Source organism: Rhagoletis pomonella, unplaced genomic scaffold, assembly GCF_013731165.1.
Source record: "Rhagoletis pomonella isolate Grant_MI unplaced genomic scaffold, Rhpom_1.0 Rhpom_scaffold_01469, whole genome shotgun sequence".
Taxonomy (NCBI): Eukaryota; Metazoa; Arthropoda; class Insecta; order Diptera; family Tephritidae; genus Rhagoletis; species Rhagoletis pomonella.
The window spans coordinates 3,689-28,753 of NW_023460023.1; the positions used below are offsets into that span (position 1 = coordinate 3,689).

A 25,065-nucleotide genomic window follows, 5' to 3' on the forward strand; every position below is an offset into this window, starting at 1 on the left:
ATCAATGCGTGTGTAGAGCATCTTAGCTGAACTATAGGAGGGATGCCATCTGTTTAAAAAATCATACTAAGTAAAAGAAATATGTATCACCATATGGGTAACAAACCAAAGAGGTCCAAACACCAAAGACGCATGGCGTTTCATCAGCAATGTTAAAGGCAACAAACACAAAAACGGTGATTGGGCCACAGAAGACAATTTAGAATACCTGGAAATGCTAAAGTCGCAAGTAAGAGCCGCAACAACAATACAAGCAACGCAACCAGGTTTGTACCCTTCACATCTGACACAGCAGCCAAACATCATGGTTAATTTTTCGTATGACAATTTTGAAGAAAAACTCAATAGCAAAAAGTCGACAGCAGGGGGGGTAGACAAAATCACCTTTAGCACTCTCAGACATCTACCTAGGGAATCCAAAGAAAAACTGCTAAAGGCCTTGGAATCAAGTTACCATAACAACGAAGTCATTGAGTCGTGGAGGCGAATCATAATTGTTCCTATTCCCAAAGCAAATAAAGAATTGGATGACTTAAACAACTTTAGGCCAATATCATTGATCTCAGTTGTTGCGAAGAGCCTCAATATGCTCATCAAAGATGCCCTGGTAGAAGAAGTAGAGTTGCGAAATATAATCCCACAAAAAAGCTTTGCGTACAGAAAACAAAGATCGTCATCAATGTGCTTAAACGAAACCCTGCATTTTGTAGCTGACAAAAAGAGTAACAACGAAAAAGTTTTTATTTGCTTCCTAGATATAACTGACGCATACAACGGGGTCGACCTCGAAATCTTACACCGCACGCTGTTGGAATATAACATAAACCCAAAAATTGCTAATTGGACGAAAAACTTCTTCTCCTCGAGAATACTGACTCTAGGGCCACATGCGGTGGAAGTCAATAATGGACTCCCTCAAGGTAGCTGTTTGTCACCAATACTTTTCAATATTTACACGGCCAAGCTTCACTGTATAAACGATAGCAAAACGCAAGTTTTTCAATTTGCAGATGACATAGCAATAATTTCGCACTGCAAGTCGGAAAAAGCTGCAATCCTCAATTTGAAAACCCAAATTATGAACATCCATGGGATCTGCAACTCTATAAACCTGAATTTCAACTTGGAAAAAACGAAATTCATGTACCTTTCTGCAGGGAACAAAAGAAACTTTGAACTAACAATCAGTGGTAACCAAATTGAGCAGGTAGTCACAACAAAATGGCTGGGCAGAATTATTAACTCGAACTCGACAATCAAAGGGCAAGTTGGAAAGGTCGAAGACGAAATAACAACAGGTAAAAATTTACTTGCAAAACTGACTACAATAAAAGCAGGGTTAACACCCAGAATAGGGCTCAACCTATTCAAAGTATTCGTAAGATCCAAGATGGAATACAGCAACACCAGCTATGCCAATGCTCCGAACTGCTACTACAAAAAACTACAAACAATAGCAAATGAATCCCTGCGTAGATGCTTAGGAGTTCCCCCTAACACACCAACCCTAGCTCGATATGCCATAGCATGCGAGCTGCCACCGCTAGCAAGAGCAGTTTGGTTAACTTCAAAAGAGCTGACCAAGCAATGGTTTCTCAATCCAGATTTAAGAACACAACCAAAAAATAGTAGACCGGTCAAATCAAGCTACAGCCACACCTTTGAGAAATTTAAGGACATTTTCAATCAAATTAACACAAACACTACTTTCATCAGACACCCTAATCTCAAATTAATAGACTCAAATCTTAACAAGTCCAAAAACAATGTGGCGCATGAACAACTACAAGCTATCTTTAGAGAACAACAAGCATACTATCTTGATCAGGGTTTTCACATATTAGCGACTGATGCCTCCGTGAGTGAAAATATAGTTGGTTGTGCTGTATACGACACAGCAAATAACGTCTCCTACTTATACAACATACCCTTTTACCGGTCGACGACGTTTGGGGAATTAGTAGGACTGTTACAGGCGGTCAAACTTGCTAAAAAATATAAGTGGAATAAACCATGCATTTTTACAGACAGCTTGGCTGCTGTAAAACTGTTAAAATGACCGTTAACCCAGAACCATATAGTGGCCGAAATCCACAATCAAATTGCCAATTCACAAGTAGAAACTGCAGTCATCATGTGGGTACCCAGCCACGTTGGCGTAGCATGTAATGAAAAAGCTGACATTGCAGCTAAAACTGCAGTGAATCACGGCCAGACGCTTTCGATTGACTTAACGCCACAAGAGGCACTTATACAAATCAATACTCTACTATGGACAGAGACTAAGGACAAGATAAAGGAAAAATGTGTAGACTGGGACCATAATATCATCAATAGTTTTGCGATAAAGGAAAGACGACCTTGGTTTAAGGACAAGAGATTTGACTTAGAGCCTTATGACATGAAGCTCCTCAACAGACTAATTACCGGACACACATACAACAGCATCTATTTACAACAATTTGTACCAAACGTTAGTGAATACTGCAACACTTGCAATACGCTGGAAACTCCTGATCATCAAATCTTCCACTGTGATAGGTACAACGCTATGAGAACGAAGTTTAAACTCTTTGACACGTACAAGACCATAAATGAAATTATCACCACTAAAAAACCTGAGCTTTTTAAAGAGCTAATAAACTTTTTGCGAGAAACCAAACTAGATGGAGCACTCTAGGCCATACAACAGTTTAATCAAAAAAAAAAAAAAAAAAAAAAAAAAAAAAAAAAAAAAAAAAAAAAAAAAATAAAAAAAAATTTTAAAAAAAAAAAAAAAAAAAGCAAAAAAAAAAAAAACATAGAGACCGGAAAAAAAGGGGGGAAAAAAAAAAGAATCGCCAAACAACTTAATCGCTCAATTTAAAGACAAGAAAACTAAAAACTTTGTTAACCTTATATAAGACTGATCAAGGCGTAAAGGACGTAAATAATCCTTCGCTTTTATGTTCATTCCAAAGACAGATGCCTAATTTCTATTACTTTTCGGAGTATAGATTTATAAATAAAAAAAAAAATAAATAAATTTGATGTATAACTTTCTAAAGTACCGGAACAATAAACACCTTTTATATGTCAATAACGTTAAAAAAGGGAAAAAAAAAAAATAATAATAATAATTGTAAACTCATCGGACCGATCAATATGTTATATTAATATATAATCGGTTCTTTTTTAAAAAGACAAGCCACGGGCTCCGACTTACGTGTAAACTATGCTACATGTCGATGTACAAATGTAAATAAATAAAAGGAAAAAAAAATTGTATGTTCAATGCATATCTGTTTGCATTAGAGAAACTGTATGTTCAATGTAATCGTTTTGTCTTTGTATCTGTTTTGTGTATCTTCTTTTTGTCAAAGCACACCAACACCTCCACCCATATTCGGCACAGTAAGGAGCATCAAAGGAAGAACCTCTGAGATAGCGGGAGACTTCAAGAATCAACGGATTACCTCAATACTCTTGTATAACCTGGCATATACATTACAGTATTACTGCCAACAATCTTGGACTACAGGGTCCATAAAGCCACGAAAAAAAAAAACCAAAGAGGTTTCAGAAAGTAGTTTGAAAATATTTTGAAGAGGACTGCCACCTGCTAGAAATGTCGAATTTAGTTTACACAAGTTATACGAAATATCAAAATATATATATAAAACGAAGGAGTGTTAAGAAATCTTTAGTTAGAACTCTAAGAATATTTCTGAGGTGTTGGAAGAGGTTCGCCACCTGTTTAAAAAGTTAAATTCAAAATATTTTAAAAGTTAAATAATTTATTGAAATATGTGTATCAATCGAAGAGAGTTTGAAAATTTTTTATTTCTGAACTGTATTTAGCGGGCTTGCCACATGGTTGAAAATTAAAAGTCCACTTAATTCATCAGTTAATTAAAATCATGCCTATTACGATATCCAACGGATGCCATCCGCACGGATCTAATATGATTCTCACTGTCATAACAAGCGAGAGTGAAGTATTACATTCGTGCGAATGGCATCCGTCGGATACCGTAATAGGCATTAATATGTATCGCAGTGTCCGGCGAAGGGGAGCTAACAATGATTTAGCTTGAGTACCTGTTTGAAAGTTCCAACTCAATTAACTAATTCAAAAAGTATATGAAATATAAAGATACCGTGGTCAAACGAAAGACTGTTATGAAATCTTAAGTTTGAAAATTTCAAGAGAGTTGCCACGTGTTTAAAAAGTGAAATTCAAATTATTCAGTACATAGGATGAATTATTAAAAGATGGGTATAAATCGAAATGAGTTTGAAAGTGATTTATCCCTGACCTTTATTTAGGAGGGATGCCATTTGTTCGAACAATCAAATTCGAATTAGTTCATCAGTTTAAGATTTAAGAAGATTCTAGTTTGAGAATAATTTTGAAAAGGAATTTCAAAAAAGGTCAAATTAGAAATCTTAGCCCGTAGATGTATGATAAAGTTTTAGTTTTTTAATTAAGAACTTTTTTCATCGGTAGAGCGTGATTTGAAATTCGATGAAAAATACATGCATTATGGGAGACTGCTGTTCACTCAGAAACGGCTGGACGGTTTTGATGAAATATGGCACTTGGATCTCTTATAACTCTGGCTAACATTTGGAATATATTTTAGGTTTTTGAAATTCAAATTAGGGCGTTTTTATGCCGAGCTTCTCCTACGATTGGTGTCGTGCGCGTTGATGTCACACAATTGTATTTTTATGAGAAGCTGTTTTTCATGGCAGAACTCATATTCGTATTGAAATAAACGTCCCGAGAGACGAAAAAATAAAAATCCCTTGTAATTATTATGAGTAGACGTAAATAATTTTCGGCTTGAAATAAACGTCCCGCGAGACGAAAAAAAAAAAATAAAAGTCCCATATAATTATTATGATTATTGTTCAGTAATAATTGTAGAGCAATATTTAATTTTATTTCTTATAATCGTTATGGTCTCTGATTAATCTGCATCTTAGTGGTTGCTATCTAATGTCTAAAAGAAATTTAAATTGCTGTATATTTATTTTCTAAGGTTTCCACCGGCAATTCCCGCTGTTATTATTTTCATTGAAGAATTACTTACGCACGTACACTGCCTTTCAATTATAATCTAATCCACTGCACATACCTACATACATAAATATGTTTGTATGTACCTATGTATATAGTTTTTTTATTATACGATTTATTCGTCTAGTCTTTAATTGATTGTGTTTTATATGATTTCTGTTTTATTATTTCCAGACTATGATCCCAAAGTGGTCGAACAGAAAGAGCAGGCGCAGCCTGCATGTTTACCGTTGAGCTATGTATTGCGTTTCATATCGGAAGATGCACGTAAAGAGAGCCCATTTTTATCCGCCAACAGTACGGGCGTTGAACTTAAGCGGAAGTTGGCGATCAAACATCACAGTTACAGTATGTCGTCGTCAAATCGCAGCAATACGCCCACTGGTGAGAAAGCGAATCAGTATGAATATGAAACTGTATTCGCACTGATCCGCTAGACAATTATTTATCAATCAAGTATTTTACTAATCAACTACGTTTTGTTTTCACAATTCGTGGTTTTTCACTTATCTGATAAAATTTCTAGGCAGTGAAATGGACGATGATGAAATGGTTGTCTCAGAGTCGGAGGACAGCAATGATTCTTGGACAACTGAGGAGTTCAGTTCCGAGTTCATAATGCGTTACGGGAGCAGGTGATTGCTCAAGAAATTTTTTTTAAGACAAATTTAAATATATATATTTGTGAAGGCATTCCGGAACCGGCAGCAATGGGACACCGGGCAATGAGAAGCCGTTTGCGTGTCCTGTGCCTGGTTGTAAAAAGCGTTACAAGAATGTCAATGGCATCAAATATCACTCGAAGAACGGCCACAAAAAGGACGGAAAGTAAGTGTGTACAAGAAACAGAAACGTGCAGAATAGACCTCTTAATCAGTACGCCTTGCAATTTTTATTTTCGAAAGCTTGGGAAAAAATGCTTTTTGGATGTTAACAATTCGTTTAAAAAGCGCCTGTATTGCAACGGGACTTAGCGGAAATTTTTTGGATTTTCCGTGTCTTATTTTTTGGATTTTTCGAGCCTTATTTTTTGGGTTCTTTTTCAATTCTTTTTCATATTGTCTAATTCGATTTTTGATCAAACCACTGTTAACAATTGTGACAGGTATATTCTGCACGTTACCGAAGATTTTGTAACCGGAAAATTGTATTACCAAAAAATGTTCCCAGTTGCATTTAAAATATTCAGCTATGAAGAATTGTGGAAATTCCGGCATTGCATATTTCACGGCCCAATACGTTACCAGCTTATGAGATGGTAACACAATTTACCGGTTAGAAGAGAACACAGAATGCGAAAAGGGTTTAAAAATTGCCAGGAACTTTATTAACCGGTTTACCAGCGCAGAATAGACCTGTTGGGGTCGTTTGTCCAATGTCTGGTTATTACTACCTCCCAGTTAAACATCATTATCGACGACTTCGACATCATGTATATAACATGTAGTCGATAAAGCAGTTTTTGTATTTAGATGGAGCTGCTACCTCCGATTTGTGTTAATCAGACATTGAACAACCAACCGCCCCTTAGTGGAGGTGAAAGGAATTGGTGCTTTTGCTACTGGTATAAAATACTAACTATTGAGATCGGTTTTGTCCCTGGATAAGCGTGTTCGACTGTATAGTATGCTTTTGTTGGTTCAATTCAATCAATAGATTGGCGCTTACACATATGTTAGTGTTTGGCCTAGCTTGTCCTCCGATTTGTGGCGTGCGCCTTGATTTTGTTACACAAAGCGGAGGGACGTACAGTTTTACGCCGACTCCGAACGGCGATTGTATTTTTATGAGAAGCTGTTTTTCATGGCAGAAATACACTCGGAGGTTTGCCATTGCCTGCCGAGGGACGACCGCTGTTAAGAAAAAACCTTTTTTCTATATTTTTTTGCGTTGTTGCTTTGGCCAGGGCTTGAACCCAGGTGTTGTGGAGTGGAAGCGCGCACTGCTTACCACTACACCACAGGTAACGACTCGAGTACCCAAATACCAGGAATTTCGAATTAAATGTTGGCCTGCAGCTGGAAAACAATCTATGGGACTATCAATAGTATCGATGTTTTAAAGTTTTCCCCACCATCGATGTTTTTCCTACCACTATCGATAGTTTTTTCTTTCATAAATTAAAAAAATTAATCTTGATTTTTTAGATTTTTTTTGTCGAATAACTTATTCTTCTATATAAAAATAAATTGTATTTATTCGTTATATGGAAGCAAATGAAAACTCTAAATCTTTCTAAGAAATGGAATCAAAAGCCCGAAATTTTTACGAAAGTTTGTTGCTTTTTTTGTTTTAAATATTGCACCAAGTTTGAAACTTCATACGGGTTTTGCTAAAGAATGAACTACGTATATTTTGGTTAAAAAATACTAAAATTAAATAACAAAGAAAATTTAAAACTTGTCATTATATGGTGCGATTATTATTTCTTCGACCACTATATTTTAAAACACCCAAAATTAAAATATGGAGGGTATGTTGTGCAATAAGATTCCCAAAAGTACATTTATTTATGTACGTTGCTGGGGAAACATGGATAGTGCATCCCATTTTGGCGACGTAGTTTCAGCTTCGTAGTCAACTTGCCACTCTAATGCTTTGAGAATTGCTATAATGGTACAGTTCGTCGCTGTTAAACCCAGAAATTATAAAATGAGTGTAAAGAACCTCTTACAATTAAAATGTAAATTCGGCCAGTAACTTCAAAATTGTAATTGCCATATCCTTAACCGCTGGCAACAGAGTTGAGATTTAGTTGTCATTATCAATCGACCCTTTAAATTGAACTTCTTCATCAATATTTCTAATTAATTTTTATTTTTGTAGAGTTCGCAAAGGCTACAAATGTCACTGCGGCAAGAGCTACAAAACTGCTCAAGGCCTGAAGAACCACGCTTTGGTGGCACACAACTCCTCGCCTGAGAGCGTTTTGAGCACACAACATACGGCTAATATGACTGCTAACAACAATGGGACCAACGTTAATGTGGGCTCAGGCATTATTTTGCAACGCAGCAGTTCGCCCTCGCAGTCATTGGGTTCCCTCAGTCCATCCAGCATCAGCAACATGTCAAGCAGTGCCAGTAGCTGTCATGGCAGTGCTACCAGCAACACTCATAACGGCAACAGTAACTCTGCTGGCAACAATAATGTTGGTAACAACAACACAACCGGCGCCGTCACCAACAATGTGTTGCAGCAGTTGGCTAATAATACACTTGGCAACGGAAGTCCCAATGTGGTTGCCACCACAAACGGGGTTGGACTTAGCTTGCATCATCACCAACACCATGCACAGCAGCAGCAGCAACATCAGTTTAGCAATCAGCAGCAGCAGCAGCAACCGCAACTACACAGCATTGGATCGTCCGCAGCAGCTACATCAGGTAACAATAACAATTTAGGGCGCAGCAGCAGCAGCAGCGGCAACACTACTGGCATCAGTGGCAATGGCCTGCTCACAGCACAAGCAGCAACTAAAACTGCGACTGCAGCTACAAACTTGTTGGCCGCTAATGCAACGGCGAGTAAAATACTCAAGTTGGCTACCAATGCCGCGGCACAGGCAGCAGCAGCTGCAGCCGCAGCCAATGCTGTTGGTACAGTTGATATCATTGCACAGCAGCAGCAACAACAACATAAGCTGCAAGCAATCGTTGATAAAGTACAGTCAAAACAGCAACAAAGTACAGCGACTAAAATTGCGCTGCCAAATTTGGTAAACTTAGGCATTCTCACCCCGGCCACTTCGCCTACGAAACCACCTACGCAGGCAATGGCATTTACGCAACAACAACAACAACATCCAACCCAACAACAAGCACAGCCACCACATAATCTTCCTTTGACACCCATTAGTCCAAGTGGGCCAACATTAATCCAACAACAACAGCAAAAAGGCATTGGGCTATTGCATCACCAACAACAGCAACAACAACACAAAAAACCGAATCAGATTATTGGTAGCATACACTTGACTAATGTATCTACATCGACGTCAACGTCCTCAACTGTATCGAATGCCAACATGAATAACAACAATAGCATCAGCAACACTGCCAATGGTATCAGTGGTAATGGTGTCGCTACTACGGCTGCAGCAACGGTGGGCAGCGGCGTTGTTGCTGGCGCTGGCGCTGCAGGCATGGCGAACGCTGTTGTTGCTGCTGCTTCTGCTGACGCAGTGGTAGGCGTTGTCAACGACGAAACGTAGCCTATACTAAAGACATTACTAATGCGTCGCGAATTTAAATAGAAGAAAAATATTTAGTTATTATATATTTAGATAACCAAAAAAAAAAACTAAATTTGCGCAAAGTTAAAGAACATCTGACCATTTATAATAAATCGGCTGAGAGATAGTATGCCCGCGACATACCTAAGCGTATGGCTGTTGCTTGTTATTATAGGAAATAAATAATTTCAAACTTACACCCTTTAAAGTAAATAGAAAAAAAAAAAATCGTCAGTTCCTTAAAGAATTATCGAAATACTTTTTGAAGCATTATGAGCATTTGGAAGTACCCAGAGAATTAAAAATAAGTACATATATTCATTCGACGCTATTGCTGAATCCATTGTAGATTTGTTTTTCGAAAAGTAGGCGAATATGTTATCACTGAATATGCATAGCTATATGTAGCTTTACTATGAAAGTATTTGCGTAGGATTTTATATAACTATTATCAGTCCCCTTCCGTTAAATCCTAGGGTGATCTCTTTTTTTTTGAGATATTCCAAAATTAAGTTTAGCGAAGTTATGGCTGACGGTGACCAAGGCTTTTTTACTACTCAACTCAAAACTCGCTTTGGTTATATAAAGGCTGCTATTACGGTACTCACGTCGGCAACGAAGTAACTCAATAAAAGTGTTCGCTATGCAAAAAACTTGTACAAGTTGGTACCAATTGTTACCAAATCCTGTTCGTTTGGCCATAAAGCTAGTAAAACTTGCAAGGAGAGAGCACAATTTTTATATTTCATTTGGAGGGGAAGTTGCAAATTCGTGCTGGGAAAATGTTTGCCGGCAAGAGTTTGCAAGCAGGATTGTGGCACACGCTTGCATTTCCAGCAAAAATAATTTGAATCAACAAGTTCGTGAAATTTAAAAATGTACAATCTTGCCGCGTTTACTAATGATTGAAGTACTATGTAAGTATTTGTTTATTCAATTAATATAATTAATTCCATTGATTTGAAAGTTACTCGGCAGTCGACACCACTGTCGATTTAGGAAATTCGACAGTGACTTCCATAAAGAAATTGAAGCGTATGTTGAAGATCAGAATAAGAAGAAACATGCGTATGTTTTCCACTTGAAATAATAAAAAAATATTATGTACGAAATGCAACCGTGGAGGCCAGCTGGCAGTGAAGCTTGCAAATATCTGCAAATTCTCTTCATGTGAGACCATCGAGTAAACTTTTGAAAATAGTAGACCATCTAACCTAACAAAACTACGTTCCCACGCCATCTTTGTTCGTAATCCCCTCTAATTCGTAATTGGAAAGCCTATTACTTAATTCGCCATACAATGAGAATCACGAAGAAATCACTAGCTTCAACCGAAATTTATCGAATTCCGCTGTCAAGGCAAAAGAGAGGAAATGAAGGAAAATTCTAACATGTTAATTCGCATTCATAATTGAAAGAGCAAACAACGTAATTGCCGGTGCTCGTGTGATTCATTTAAGTCGAAAATTCAGTTACTTCGTAGCTATTCAGTTATAACATTTTCGTGGAGTTCAATCGGGGCCTACAATGGAGTCAGCATAGACCCGACTGATTTGTGTATATTGTGAATGAAAAAATTGTACCCTACTTCAGTAGCGTAGATTTTTGGGAAATATATTTTAATTTATATTCCAAATATTGCGACTATTTCCTGAAAGATGATAGCCCTCATGAAATCGAAATTCAAAAAGTAAGCATTTAACGACCTATGTAGATCATACATACTATATAAATACATATGTACATACATACATAATTGAATACACTCCAATAACATGGTAAATATAAGTGTATTTAATTATGCGTAACTCTTCAAATCTGCACTCGAACAAAAATACCTAAAACGAAAAAATATGCTTTGAAATTAATTGAAAATTATACGATTACTCCTTCTATATACACTTGTATGTATGTATATTTACGAATATCTAGTGTTAGTGAAAACCTTCAAGTTTCCTTGTAAATGTAGACTGCTGCGGTTTATTTTAGAATTTAAAAATTTTTGTACATTTTAGTTGATTCGTGCAATACTACTTTTTATAAGTAATTTATTTAGCTAATTATTATTGTTTTATACTCATCTTTTGTGTATATTTTTTATACTGAATTTCCTAAACACTGTATTGTATTGCTTCGATAATTGCTGATCTCCTATTGAAATTTAAAATTTAGTTATATACAACAAACGCTATACTGTAGACATCAAAAATAAAGTTTATGCTTGATTTGTCATTTGAAAGTAAAAACATTGAATTTTAGTTAACTTCGCTAAACAATTGCATACATACATACACATACATATTTAGTAGAACAAACTTCGACCATGCAGAAGTAGATATTCCAGAAATTGATAGTAATAAAGATTGAAAGTATGTACATACATGAATTTGTGCTGATTTTTCCGCATGATTAACATTAACGAAAAATTGAAAAGGTTTAATTAAACCATATTTTGGCAGAGAAAAGTGCGAGTGCATTTTTAGGAGTCAATGATGGGTCTCCAACTCAAAGATACTAGATGATGTTTAAACTTGAAGTTGGAGTTTTGAAAATGAAGTTTATATCAACGTCAGAAGAGGCTCTAAACATTTTATGAATCTACACGTACATATTCATTTAAAAAAGTATTTTATTTACTATACACTCGTATTTAGTTTTTACCTCACTAGTTTGTATATTTTGTCTTTTTTAAGAGCTTTGTCGATGTGTGCACATGTTTTCAAGTAATAACTCTTTCATACTATTGGCAAAGCCTTTCCTGGCTAGATTTAATTCCGAGACGGTTAGATAATACCCATAAAATTTTATGTTTTGAGGTTCAGTTTAAAACTAATACGCTTCTAATATTATTTGCCAACTTTGATCTGAGGTGCGTTTTGCTTTCTTAACTTGATGAAAAGCTAGTTCTAAACACATTTTCCTATTTTTTTCTGCAAAATAATTTGAAACGCTATCAATTAATTTTTCTTCGAATTCTGAATTACAACAAAAGTTTTCAAACTAACTAAAACCATGATTCAGTAATAGAAAGGTTTTGTAATAAAACAGTCTTCTCGCTAACACACATAAAATCGGCTCCTTTACTTGTGCAGAATGTTGCTCACTCTATAGTTTCTAGTGATATTAGTAGTAAAACCAAAAATTCTTCATACTAAATATTCGTGAGCATCACCTTCGTTTGCGTAATTTTCTAGAACAAGTGTAGAATAGCGACCGTTTAGCTATAAAATAACCAAAAATACCGATTGATAGAACTTTTACGCTGATTTGAAGGATACCAAATTTATTCGGCGCAGGTAATAAATAAAGAAGATATAAGAGGTTTATTTGCTTTATTTATTTATATATTTTATTATCACTAAATTGTTGAAACCCAAAAGTAGATAGTGAAAAAATATGTAATATCGAATTAAAGGTAATAACTTGTACTTTCTAAATAATATTAATTTATTTACCATTAATTACGCAGTTTTTTCAAAAAAGGTTATTTCATGAAAAAATAACATTTGTTCGTTTTTTAGTGGTTTTGGTTTAAAAATACAAAAAGCTATAAATTATATGCATCAGCTGAAAGGCAAATCAATTATCTTGGTGGTGACGTCATTAATTTTTTAATCGGTTATATAGTTCATAAGATATTAATATTTAAAAAATTGAAGAACTGAAATTTAACCGTCTAGAACGTCTTCATTTTTCACTTGCGCCAAATAATTTTGGCATGGTTGAAATGAGCATAAAAAGTTCTATTGATCCGCATTTTTCGTTTTTGCATAGCTGAACGGTCGGTATTCTAGATTTCTTCCAGCAAATGACGAATAACTGAAATCAAAAATGCATATTTTTATGTATTGTTTAGTATTTCCATTATAACACCAAATATATTGTAAATTCGCATAGAATTAATAATACACCTTTACTTCTAATTGTATATTTTGCGTACTTTTTGTAGTACCTTTCTACTACCGTTTTCGCAAAAGGCGATCACATTCTTCCCCTTTCTCCTACTTCCAAAATAAAAATCTAGATAAAGGAGTGTAAAATTTTAGCTGTCACAAATTACACAACTTTGTATTAGTTCCGATCCCGTACGAGTCCGGACTAGTCAGAAATAGTCAGAATCAGTCAGATTTTACTGAAAATCGATCCCGTACTCGGTTCTCTGACTATTGAGAGCACAAAAAAGAGAGTAAATACGGTTCTCTCTCTGTCAGAAGTTACCAGTTTTAGTCCGAGAATTTTTTGCTGGTAAATGTGTCAAACGATCAGCTGTAGTGTGTTTGGCAACCAAATTGCGTTGATAACAAAATTAGCCAACACCAGCCAACAAGCGAAAATTCTCTCCCAAAGAGATGAAAAAACAAAAAAGTGAACGAACAGGAAATTAGCCATCACTTGCAAAAACCGGAAGAAGAAGACACACCAGCTGACTTTGTTTATGTTTTATTTGTAAACAAACTGAAATTCATGTTGCCTCCATAGAAGAAAAAATGAAAGTGAACGCTCAATGTTCGCCAGGAACATTTCTAGAAGTAAAAACTAGTTGGCGCTATCATAAAGTCACATAGCAGGCAGCCAAAAAGCATATAAATACCAAAACTCGGAAAATGCAATTTTGTTTGTTTACAAAAATTGCAACCATATGTTTTGTGATCATATGTTTTCGTGTTGGATAATTTTTGCTGACTAAAATTTTGCCAGTATAAAATGAACGCTTCTCTTGCATCAAAATGAACACTTGCTCTCTCAATTTTTGTGTGTTGGATAATTTTTTGTCGTTATCGAACGCCATCCAGTAAAAATTTGGAAAAACTATTACACATTTTTGACTTGTCGAACGCACCTTTGTTGAAAAGTATTTAATTACTTGTTTAAGTGGATTTTAATGAATTTGAAAGTATTTTTGGTTATTTACATGTGTGAGCTTAGTGTGTTTACATACAAAATAACCAAAAATTTACAACCAAAATTTGGAGGTTATGTTGTTGTTGACAGGAGTTACAATTTTTTACTAGAAAGCTATCCCGTACTTTCCAATGTTACTCTCTCGCTCGGAGGAATTTTTATTTTTTGACAGTTTTACTAGTCCGAGTCCGCGGAATACGGGATTGCACCTATTATTGAATCATGACTAAAACTATCAATACAAGCGATGATACAAAAAAAGAAGGTAGTTTCACTTTGAATTTTTCTGACATAAACCGTGCTTACTGACGTTTCTACTTTTCGTAAATTGTTGAAGTAGCACTGCCACTTAATCAAATAATTATTCTGGAAATTTTAATATTTGTTTAAGGAATTTTTATATACTTACATGATTGTTTGTATTAAAAGAGCTGCGTATTGATTTAAAGTGCTATAAATGTAAGGCACACCAGAAATGAAGCATTATCTTTTACATGATATATTATATGCAGTTGGTCCTTTAAGAAACTAAGTAGGATGTTGCTTTATTTCGGAGTTTAGGGAAGCATACTCACTCTACTCCTACTGGTATCGCGTTTCTCTCTAATTGGGCGCATCCGTTCCTCCGGTTGAAATCTTTCGCGGAAAAGTGCTCGGAACAAACAAACGATACCTTTGGTAACGCATTTTCAGTTACCATGCACACGGATATCCACTTTTCCCGCATATGTGGTGTCGCCGGGAGTCGAAAAAACTGTATGTTAGTTTTTTCGCAATTTCTTCTAAATAGGCAGCTCATCTTACTAAAAAACAGTAAACAAAAATTAACAACAGTAAATGTATATTTTATGTGAATACAATGTAATATTTCAATTACCTTCCGTTTTATACTCACTATCGCTAAAAGCTTTAATTTCTTTTAAATAATTATATTTTTTTTAAGTAGGTAATCAATCACTTTTTTACTTTTGTCAAAGAATATGGTAGCTCGATTTCAAAAGAAAATGCCAAAAGCACAAACTTCTTGTAGCTCTTGGTCTTTACCTGTTTCCATTTTGAATTTGAATTCCTTTAATCTCATATCAGACACACTTAAATGTTTCTCAATCACCATTACATAAGCTTCAATTTCTTTCTTCCTCAGTTGATTCTGTATTTTTTTAATAACTTCTACTTAAATGATCAGAAAGAATTAATTTTTTACCCGGTACATATACAAGATCAAAATCAAAATTATGCAAGCTAATTCGCATTTTTTGTAATCTGGAAGGAATCTTATTCATTGGTTTTTTAAAAATGGAGATCAGTGGCTTATGATCAGATTCTACACGAAATTTTTGACCAAATAAATATTGATTAAACTTATGGCACCCAAATACAATCGTATACAATGGTATAAACTTCGATACATAATATATGGTACCTAAAAATGTTAATAACTCTTTCTTATTCTTCGGTACTTGCATTTTTTCAATAGACTCCACTTTATCTTTATCAACCTCTATACCATCAGCCGAAAGAATGTGACCCAAATACTAAACTTTTGTTGCCATAACAACACTTTTGTCTATGTTAAATTTACTGCCATAATTTCTGGCTCTTTTAAACACTTTTTCCATGATTTTAATTAATTGCTCTTTAGTCTCTGCCCACATCAGCGTGTCATCAGCGTAGATTTGCATCTTCATTTTCAATATCTTCAAAAATCTGGTTAAATACCCTGTAGAAAACTTCTGGGCTAGAGCTGATGCCATAGGATAACCTATTAAAATAATATCTCCCAAATGGAGTGTTGAAAGTGGTTAGCTCTCTGCTGTCTTCTGTTAACTCCACTTGCCAAAAGGCTTTATTTGCATCCAGTTTTGTAAAATACTTGGCCCTTTTATCTTAGCCGCAATTTCCTCACACGTAGAAAGCTGTATGTGTTCCCTTTTTATACACGAATTTAGATATTGTGGATCCAAGCAAACCCTTATAGATCCGTCTATTTTACCTACAATTACTAGTGAATTTACGAAATCGGTAGGTTTTTCTATTTTCGATATAATCCCAGCCGATTCCATTCGTTTAATTTCAAGTTTCAACTTATTTATTAATTTAAAGGGTACATGTCTGCAGGGCTCTACTTTACCTACGCTTCCTTCTTTTAGTTAAATTTTGTATTTAAAATCTTTTATTTTTCCAAACCCCTTAAACACATCTTCATACCTGTTTATTAACTCGACCCCCTTATCTATTGCATATGCGTTTAAAACCTTATCTTCTTTAATTATTTCTCCTGTATTGATCCTTTTTATGAGTTTAAACTCAATCCAGCTCTTCAAACCTGGTATTGGTACACTTTTACCATCAAAAATTTGAAATTCAACTTGTTTTTCATCATTACCAATTCTGCACTTTAAAATTACTTTCCCCATTGTGTTCATTCTTTCTTGACTGTAGTTCTTTAATACCACATTCGATTTTAAACATTTGTTTATACCTAACTTTTTACAAACATCAATAGGAATTATATTGCATTGAGCTCCCGAGTCAATCTTAAACGAAATCTGCTTCTTAGAATCTACCATATATACTTTTTGCACCCATTCTTCATGTGCATTAACCGCATCAATACTAATCCAGTCATAAAACAAATCTTCAATATTACCTTCCTGCTCGTTGCTCGCATCGACTATCTTGTTACACCTGCTGGCGAAGTGCCCTTTCGTTCCACAACTTCTACACTTTTTGCCGTATGCTGGACAACTGTTGTATCGATTATTGTAACCGCATTTTACCGTTTTTTCTAGTGTCAGGTCACCCTCACGCAATAGCCTGCCCTTCACTCGGTTGTCTTGTATACCCGCTACAATGCGGTGTCTTATTAGTCGTTCCTTTAGCGCGCCAAAATTGCAATCCGCGCTTAGCTTTCTTAATTTCGTTATGTACGCATCGATCGCTTCACCAACTTCTTGGTTACGCGTGAAAAATACATCCGAACATACGCTTTCATTTTTCATCGGAACAAAATATTCTTCGAACCTTTTAAGTACTGAGTCGCAGCACTTTTTTTCGTCCTCCGTCAATCCTAGTGTGTTAAATACTTCAACACATGCTTCGCCAATACAGTGCAGCAACACTGCCACCTGCACTTCGTCGGCCATTTTTCGATGCTTTTTAAATGGTCCGTCGCCTTTTACTTTTTAACCGACTTCCAAAAAAGGAGGAGGTTATCAGTTCGTCGGAATATTATTTATTTTTTTTTTTTAACCGCATAACTTTGGACCACGTCAACCGATTTCGATAATTCTTTTTGCATCGGAAAGGTAGTGACTCAGAGGTGGTCACATACTAATCTGGTTGAGATCCGATCAGTGGATCTTGAGATATATATATATATATATATATATATATATATATTTTTTTTATATGGGAGTTGAAGTCGGTTTTTTTTTTTGCTAAAAATTACTTGTTTACCGTCTATATTCATTACTAGCTCACCTCAGCCGCAGCGCCATGTTATAAGCGTATCCAATAAAATAATATGTTCCGGTTAACTTTATCTCGACTTTATTCTTCAACTGCATAAAAGTGTCTGTCTACCTTCTAGAGATTGCAATAAGTCATCGTCTCGAAGCAGGTTCATTCCCTTTGCCTACGAGGTGATCCAAATGTTTGCAAATATTATGCAAAGTGGCTTTTTAAAACCCCTATAGTTCTCTTCACAACATTGCGTGCCGAAGAATGATTTTGGTTGAAAGTATGTGGTGCTATTCCAACAATAGGATCTCTTAACGGAGTTAACAAAACTGGTTGAAGTGCATAACCCGCATCACTTAAAAGCCAAGAGCACTACTAACACTCCAAATTAAAGCGTTGTGGCTTGAATGAGGGCGACGGGAATCAAGCTTGCTATACATATTGTAGTCACATATCTAGTGAAAAAGCACACATACACAAAAATAATTAGAAAAAGTTAATACACATGTACATAAATAGTAGGAACATACAATCATTGCATTGGTGCTACAATATCCTTTTCGGTTATAAAATAGGCTGTGATCTTTATGCGGCTTTGTTATTTTTATATGCGTTCCGTCTACGCAACCCACGACTTCAGATACATATTCCAAAGTTTTGCAGGAAATGCTGCTTCGATTTATGCACTTTGTTTTGTATCATGCTTAACTTTATCCAGGAGGAACATATGTACGTATGTATTTTTCTAATGTACATAGCACACGCTTAATAACTTTTGAAACCGTACTCCGCCCCATTGCATTAAAGCTATCCTCTCCTTTAGCTTTCTGAAAGCCGCCTTTTGCCAAAAAAGAAAGTGTAGCCCCCAACAGAAGTTGTCCAGGAAGTTAGTTTCCTTTTATATGGGGAGCGATAAAATTCAATAGCATGCAACTTGAGGAGGATACCCACTTTTCTCAATCTGTAGCTGGAAACGGAACTGCGAACATTTCGTTAATACTTTGGGAACTAATTCCAAACTTAAAATACTTACACCAATTCAGAAACATCTAATGGATTGGAACAGTCCCTATTGATCTTCCGATGTATATATTCCTCTGCTCGCCTTTCGTTATCAATAAAAGTAGTATCAAATATATATATTTTTTCACTGAGATGAGTGGCGGAGCAGTTAGCTCACAAAAGCCAGGTTATTCCTCAATTTGGTAAACTTGTGTTCACCAGTCAGCAATAAGTACGCAGTTTCCTTCTCAAGTTGTGAATGCGTGTATTCTCCAGTCAGCCACAAAATTCCAAGCAGTTAGATTTATTACACGAGTGTCATGAGGATGACAGTGCGATATTGCTGCAAGTGGTAAAGAGTCGTGATGACAGCCCAGATGCCGGTTGTGTTTTATAAGTTGGATGGCAATTTTGTAATTGGAGGCGTATTTGTTTTAAATCGACAGGTCTATTTGACCTTGGCCCGAAATAGCATACAGAGAGTTGGACAGTGAATTCGCGGTCATTAGGGTAGGCATAACCAATCATCGAAAGGAGGATTTAGGGCCGGTTTCTCCATCTCTGGTTAACACTAACTCCCCGGTTAAACATTGTTATCGACGTTCTAACTCCATGCATATAACAGGGAGTCGATAAGGTCGGTAACGATGTTTACCGGGGGATTAGTGTTAACCGGAGATAGAGAAACCGGCCCTTAGAATTAGAAATCAAAATTTTAGTTGTGCCTCATCAATAAAATCAGCAAGTTGTACTATCCTGTCAAAGTTCATACCTTGAAATATTTGAATAACATTGTTTGAATTTTTAATTGCCGGATATTTATCTCTAATGGTTTTGAGATTCTCACAGTGTAGCGCAAAGTGTTCGTACTTGCTAGAAAGAGCACAACTACATCTGTGAGATCGAACTATTTTTATTTTGTAAAAATAGGCTTCCCAGCCAGCAAAATCATCGTAAACAAGCTCGTAATTGGATATTTTCTCGAAGAAAAACCGGATTAAAAATCGTTTATGATAGCCGTTTACGACTCTTTTTCGAGCACTTTTTCGCTTTAAATTGTGCATCGCCTACGAACAGTCGTAAACGGATCGAAAAAGCTTTCGTATGCGAATATTTTTACGTCCGTTTTTTAATTGTAAACGAGTCTCGTAAACGATTAATTTACGTTAAAAAAGCGTTTTTTTAGACTGCTTTATTTACTGTTGTTGAATGCTAAAAATAAAGGCAATTAATTAATTCAAGTTATTGTAGTTCTTTTATTGAATGGAATTATAATTAATAAATATTTATAGTGCCGGATCTAAGTATTGGCATAGAGAATTTTTCGCAATGTATGCAAAGTTTTTTACTTTAATTTCTTTTCGCACATTATTTTTTTTAAATATAGTTAGTACTTTCAAATCAGATTTTTGAGAAAAATTCTAAGTATGCAGTTTTATATCCCATTATATTTTAGTATAACATAGTGCAAGCTTGAAGTTACCAGAAAACCTAGTTGATTTTTGGCAATTTTTTCACGCAGTTTCTTCCATGCAAATTATGTGCGACATTTGTTTTTTGTATGGAAGAAACTGCGTATAAATAATTGTCAAAAAACAAAGGGGTTTTCTAGCTATTCAAGTGTGCACTTTATTATACTAAAATTAAATGGGCTATAAAACTGCATACTTAAAATTTTTCTAAAAATCTGATTTGAAAGTAGAACTTCTTACTAACTATATTTTTATAAAAAACAATTAGAGAAGAAATCAGAATAAAAAACTTTGCATTCATGGCGAAAAATTCTCTGTGCCAATATTTTTTCCGGCACTGTATATGTGAAGATATTTTCAGATAAATAAATATTAACAAACTATCTATTTCCAAATTAACAATTAAATAAGAGGGGTTTAATGTATATTATAAAGTAGCTGAATTTATTTTTTCTTTTTTGCCGATAGGCTGGCATTTTTTTTTTCCGGTCGTGTGCATATTGGAAGTGCTTTTGAAACGGAAATAAAAACTTCTACGTCGGAGTTAAATTTTTGACGAAAAGCACCTAAAAAAATAAAGTTAAAGATTAAACTCCATTGGAAAATTGAATTAAATAAAAAGTGGTAATAAATAATATTATAATCAGTACTTCTTATTGCCGCACTCGTTGCCAAACCAATAGCGTTGCATTTGGTACCAGTTCCCTTCCACGAGAAAAGTTCTGCTACCTCATCTGTAATAATTTTCCGCCAGTACGTTCTTAAACATTTATCTACATTTAAAATATTTATAGCTTCGAGTTCAGAAACCTATAAAGTGTTTAAAGAATGCAATAAAAATTATTTTATTATGATTAATTTATGTTTTTAGTTACCAATAATTGTTGTTTTTCACTTGAACTCCCAAGGTCTTTTTCAAATTCCATAAATGCATGCTTTTCCTTAAATGGGCTTCTTGGCAGGACGCCCTCTGCAATGGTTGGTCTCTTATTGTTTCGAAGGGTACCATTTTCTTTCCTTAAAGCAATCACCTCTGAAAATAACCGCTCCAAAACAGCTCCAATTTTTGCATCCACTTTTTCGTTTAAGGGGTCCACGGTTTTTTTTAAGAAAGTGGTAGATCGTCCTTTGCGTTTACACCAGTCTGCCAATAAATCATATACTTAATAATTTTCTTAAATTAAATATTTAACAAACTACTTACTTATAAAATATTGTGATTGAAGAAAAATTGTCAACAAAACTAAAATTTTTTCTTGTGCTGACAAATTATTACAAGCCTCTTTCTATTATATTTTTTTGTTTTATCGTTTACGAGCTTTTCTCTAACTTTTTGGCGATACGAGAATCCCTCGTAAAACATAATGTTCGTAAAATGTACGTTTTCTTGCTGGCTGGGTTGGTCATACATGTAGCCAGTAAAAATTCTGTTTATGGTTTTGGTTTGTTTGGGGGAGAGGCCACTTTTGTTGTACCATGCGTGTTTGGCTGGTTTGTCAAAAATGTGTGCAAGTAGATTTGGTTTTTGTGTAGAAAATTGAAGACATTAATTGTAACAAATTTGTCTGATGTGGTTGTAAATTAGTCTGTTTATTTCTTTAATAGATAATTTGACCTGAACTATTTCTGATGATCCAGTAGCCCATTTGGTTATCAGCTAAATCAGCCTTCTCGCTTCCTTCAATTCCTATGTGCGCGGGGGTCCATGCTACATGTACCCTTATATCGTTGTTGTTTATTAACTTATGTATTATAGTCGTCAGTCTGATATTTCCTTAGTAGTTGGCAGGTTACTAAGCTGTCTGTAGATATCACTGTTTTATCTTAATTTAAGCTTACAGCGATTTCAATGGATTTTTTTATAGCTTGGATTTCTCCAAAGCTAGAAGACGTTTTAAAGCTAATTTTAAATGTATATTCTTTTTTCTCTGAAAGGTTGTGTATACCACATTCTGTGCAAAAGCTATTTTGAAATGTTCTAATCTTTTTGTTAGTAGTATTGCTGCTATTGGTTGTGGAAGTTTTGCAGTATTCAATTTTGGACCGAACAAATGCCTTATAGAATTGGGTTGCTACCTTAGGTTGCAGGTCCGCTTTAACAGTTGTAATGAGTTTGAACAGTTTGGAGCTATTCGCCGATTATTTTATGACATTATCGTAATGCTCTGTAACCGTAAGTGACGAATTTATGATTCTACCAAGAAATTTTATGGAGTTTTGTTTTTCAATCCTGACCTGATTGTAATTTATGTTTATTTGCCTTGAACTGCCTTTACTGACATGGAGTATTTTTGTCTTAGTCGGGTTGAACGAAAGATTTAGATTGGGGCATACGCTGCCAAGCTGTTCAATTTTTTGTTGCAACCTGTGAGTGGCGTTTTCGACACTATCGGCATACGCAGCAATGATGAAGTCGTCTGCAAACTGACATACATCAGAGTTCTGGTCCTTAATCGAGTGTAACTGCATAGTGTAGATGTTGAATAGCATGGGGGAAAGACAGCTGCGCTGTGGTAGACCGTCATTAATAAGAGTGGTTTCTCCTGCCAATGTAGATAGAAAATTAGTTATCCATTCTACATAATTCTCATGAATATCTATATTGCGGAGACATTTACAGAGCATTTGGTTCGTGAGGAAGACGTCATTCAAGGCGGTTCGAAGGTTGTTGAGGGTGTTATCAGGTAGCGACTTAATTATTTTGTAGGTGATCCTTTTCTTGTTCCACCATGTTTTAGGTCTTCTGTCCCCACTCACGTTATATGTTGCGTTTTGTATCCATTTTTTCAACATGTTTTCAATGTTAAGTATGTTAGGTTCCGTTTGATCATTCTTTAGAGCCTCGTGCAGCTCTTTTTTTGTGATAGGAAAGTAGTTTGTCCCTTATTCACTGTTTGCGTCTTTATGGTGATCGGAAAGTGGTGACTTCCCCCTATTCTGATAGGGTCAAGAGTACATTGCAGTTGAAGGTTAGTATTAGTGAATCAGAGATCAAGTACTGACCCTCCTGTTTGGCTTGGGTTTCTTTGAAATGTGACAGACCCATCGTTTAGATTAGGGATGGGCGGTAGAACAGCTCTCGCGCAGCAGCGCGGGCAAGCAGGTGCTAGATGCGGGGTAAAAATTTAAAACCGAAAGGGTAAGCAATAGCCGTGTACGTGTATTAACCCATTTTATGCAATGTATATTGCCAAAGGCTATTATATTCACCTCTTTCTTTATAGAGGAACAATTTCTAAATATATATTTATAGTCTATTTATTAAAAATAATTCAACATCATGAAATGCCTATCAATTTAATTTTTTTATTAATAAATCAATAAAGTTTAAATTGATTATACATATGTAAAAAATAGTATGTGCTAATTCATACTGGCGCACAATAACGTGTTAACGATCTTGCTTGCGCATGTGTTCGTAAATATGAGAGCCGAGCGCTGCTACTAGGCTCAGACGGTAGAAAACCGTCATATAAAAAGGTTGTTTTGCGCATGATTGTCCTTTTTTTTCCAAGGAAATTTCTAATGAAAAATTATCTGCGCAAGAACAACCCCTCCCTTTGAAAATTTGCGACCTGACAATGCAAAAGTGAATTACAAAACAGCTAATATGCGCGCTAGCAAGTCGGTACTCACCACCAGTGTTGCCATTTCTGTTTCTGCCGTCCCGCCAGATTAATAAACAAAAATCGCTAGAATGCTGCTAAATCATTTAAATTCTGTAAACTCTTATGAAAAAAAGTTTCTTTTATAATTTAGCAGTTAAACTTTATTTGATAAAATTAGAGATCATATGTTTATAAAAAACCAGCAGTTTTTTAACAAAAACAAAATTGGAGCTTCGTTATATGGTTTTGTAACCAGTGTTGGGATTTTGTGGCATTAAATAAAGTAAAAAAATTGGTCATAAGAATGTCGTCTTCGTTTTCGTGACTGTTGGAACTCGTTGGAGTTTGTAAAATGTAGTCAATGCAAAACTTATTTGCACTTTTATGTCCATACCTGCAATTAAAAAAAAAAACAAATAAAGCATTTGCACAAGTACTGTCAAATTAAACACACACCTTTGATTTAATCAAAATGTATATACATACACTTCACTTTGCATCATTAAAAATTAAAATCTTCAAATCATCAAAAATATATAGATATGCATACATGTAGCTTTTTTCATGTTAGCTGAGCCGAAGATACCTAAAAATATTCGACAACTATATAATACTATTAAAATACCTTTCCCGCCATGTTCAGTGCTTATTTAGTGAATTTTATTCTGTATACGAAAATCTTTTTATACACATAAATATGTATGATGTTTTGATTTGTCCCAAGTTTTGGTGCTTTTAGGAAAGTTGGCAGCCATGGGGTCTCACATTCGTGAGTACTCACATATGTGACCTGGTCTACGGAAAGGGGGCTTAGGTGTCAAAAAATCAATTTTCACTTTTTGGTTGATTCGGATGGAAGATGAGATGCTTTTTCACGTGGTGAAAAGCAGAAAATCCTAACTTGCTTAGAAGTGTACTAAAAATGTAGAGAAAGAAGAGTAAAAATACGACAAAATATAATTTATTGGTAATGAACAAAATACATTGAATTATAAGCTATAAAGACATGATTATACACTAGAAAAACGTATTATGGGCCAAAAATAATAATGCTGAGTAGTTTATGTGTTTTTCTTTGTTGTCGTTTTCCTTGAGATCTTTTTACGTGTTGATCCTGAGGAAGATGGACCTGGTTCCTCGTCTGGTTTGAGAACATCTTCACTAGTTTTTGCCTTCCGTTTCTTCGATGGCAAATATTTCGGCAATGGAGCCACAATATCTACTTTAGATATATCCGAAACTAAGCTGCGAAGATTGTGATAATTTTACCACTGACGTTCCAAAAATAAACCGGCTGGTTGTATAACTTTCGGCATTTCA

General features: G+C 35.2%; 1 protein-coding gene across 1 annotated transcript; it reads left to right on the forward strand.

Annotated features, from left to right (window-relative positions):
- The first annotated feature begins 5,242 nt into the window (after positions 1 to 5,242).
- On the forward strand, positions 5,243 to 10,935 carry LOC118752402 (putative uncharacterized protein DDB_G0288537). Its single transcript, XM_036487295.1, has 4 exons — positions 5,243 to 5,449; positions 5,592 to 5,700; positions 5,756 to 5,893; positions 7,892 to 10,935. The coding sequence occupies exons 1-4, from the start codon at positions 5,416 to 5,418 to the stop codon at positions 9,276 to 9,278; spliced, it is 1,668 nt and encodes a 555-aa protein (XP_036343188.1). The 5' UTR covers positions 5,243 to 5,415; the 3' UTR covers positions 9,279 to 10,935.
- The last annotated feature ends 14,130 nt before the right edge of the window (positions 10,936 to 25,065 follow it).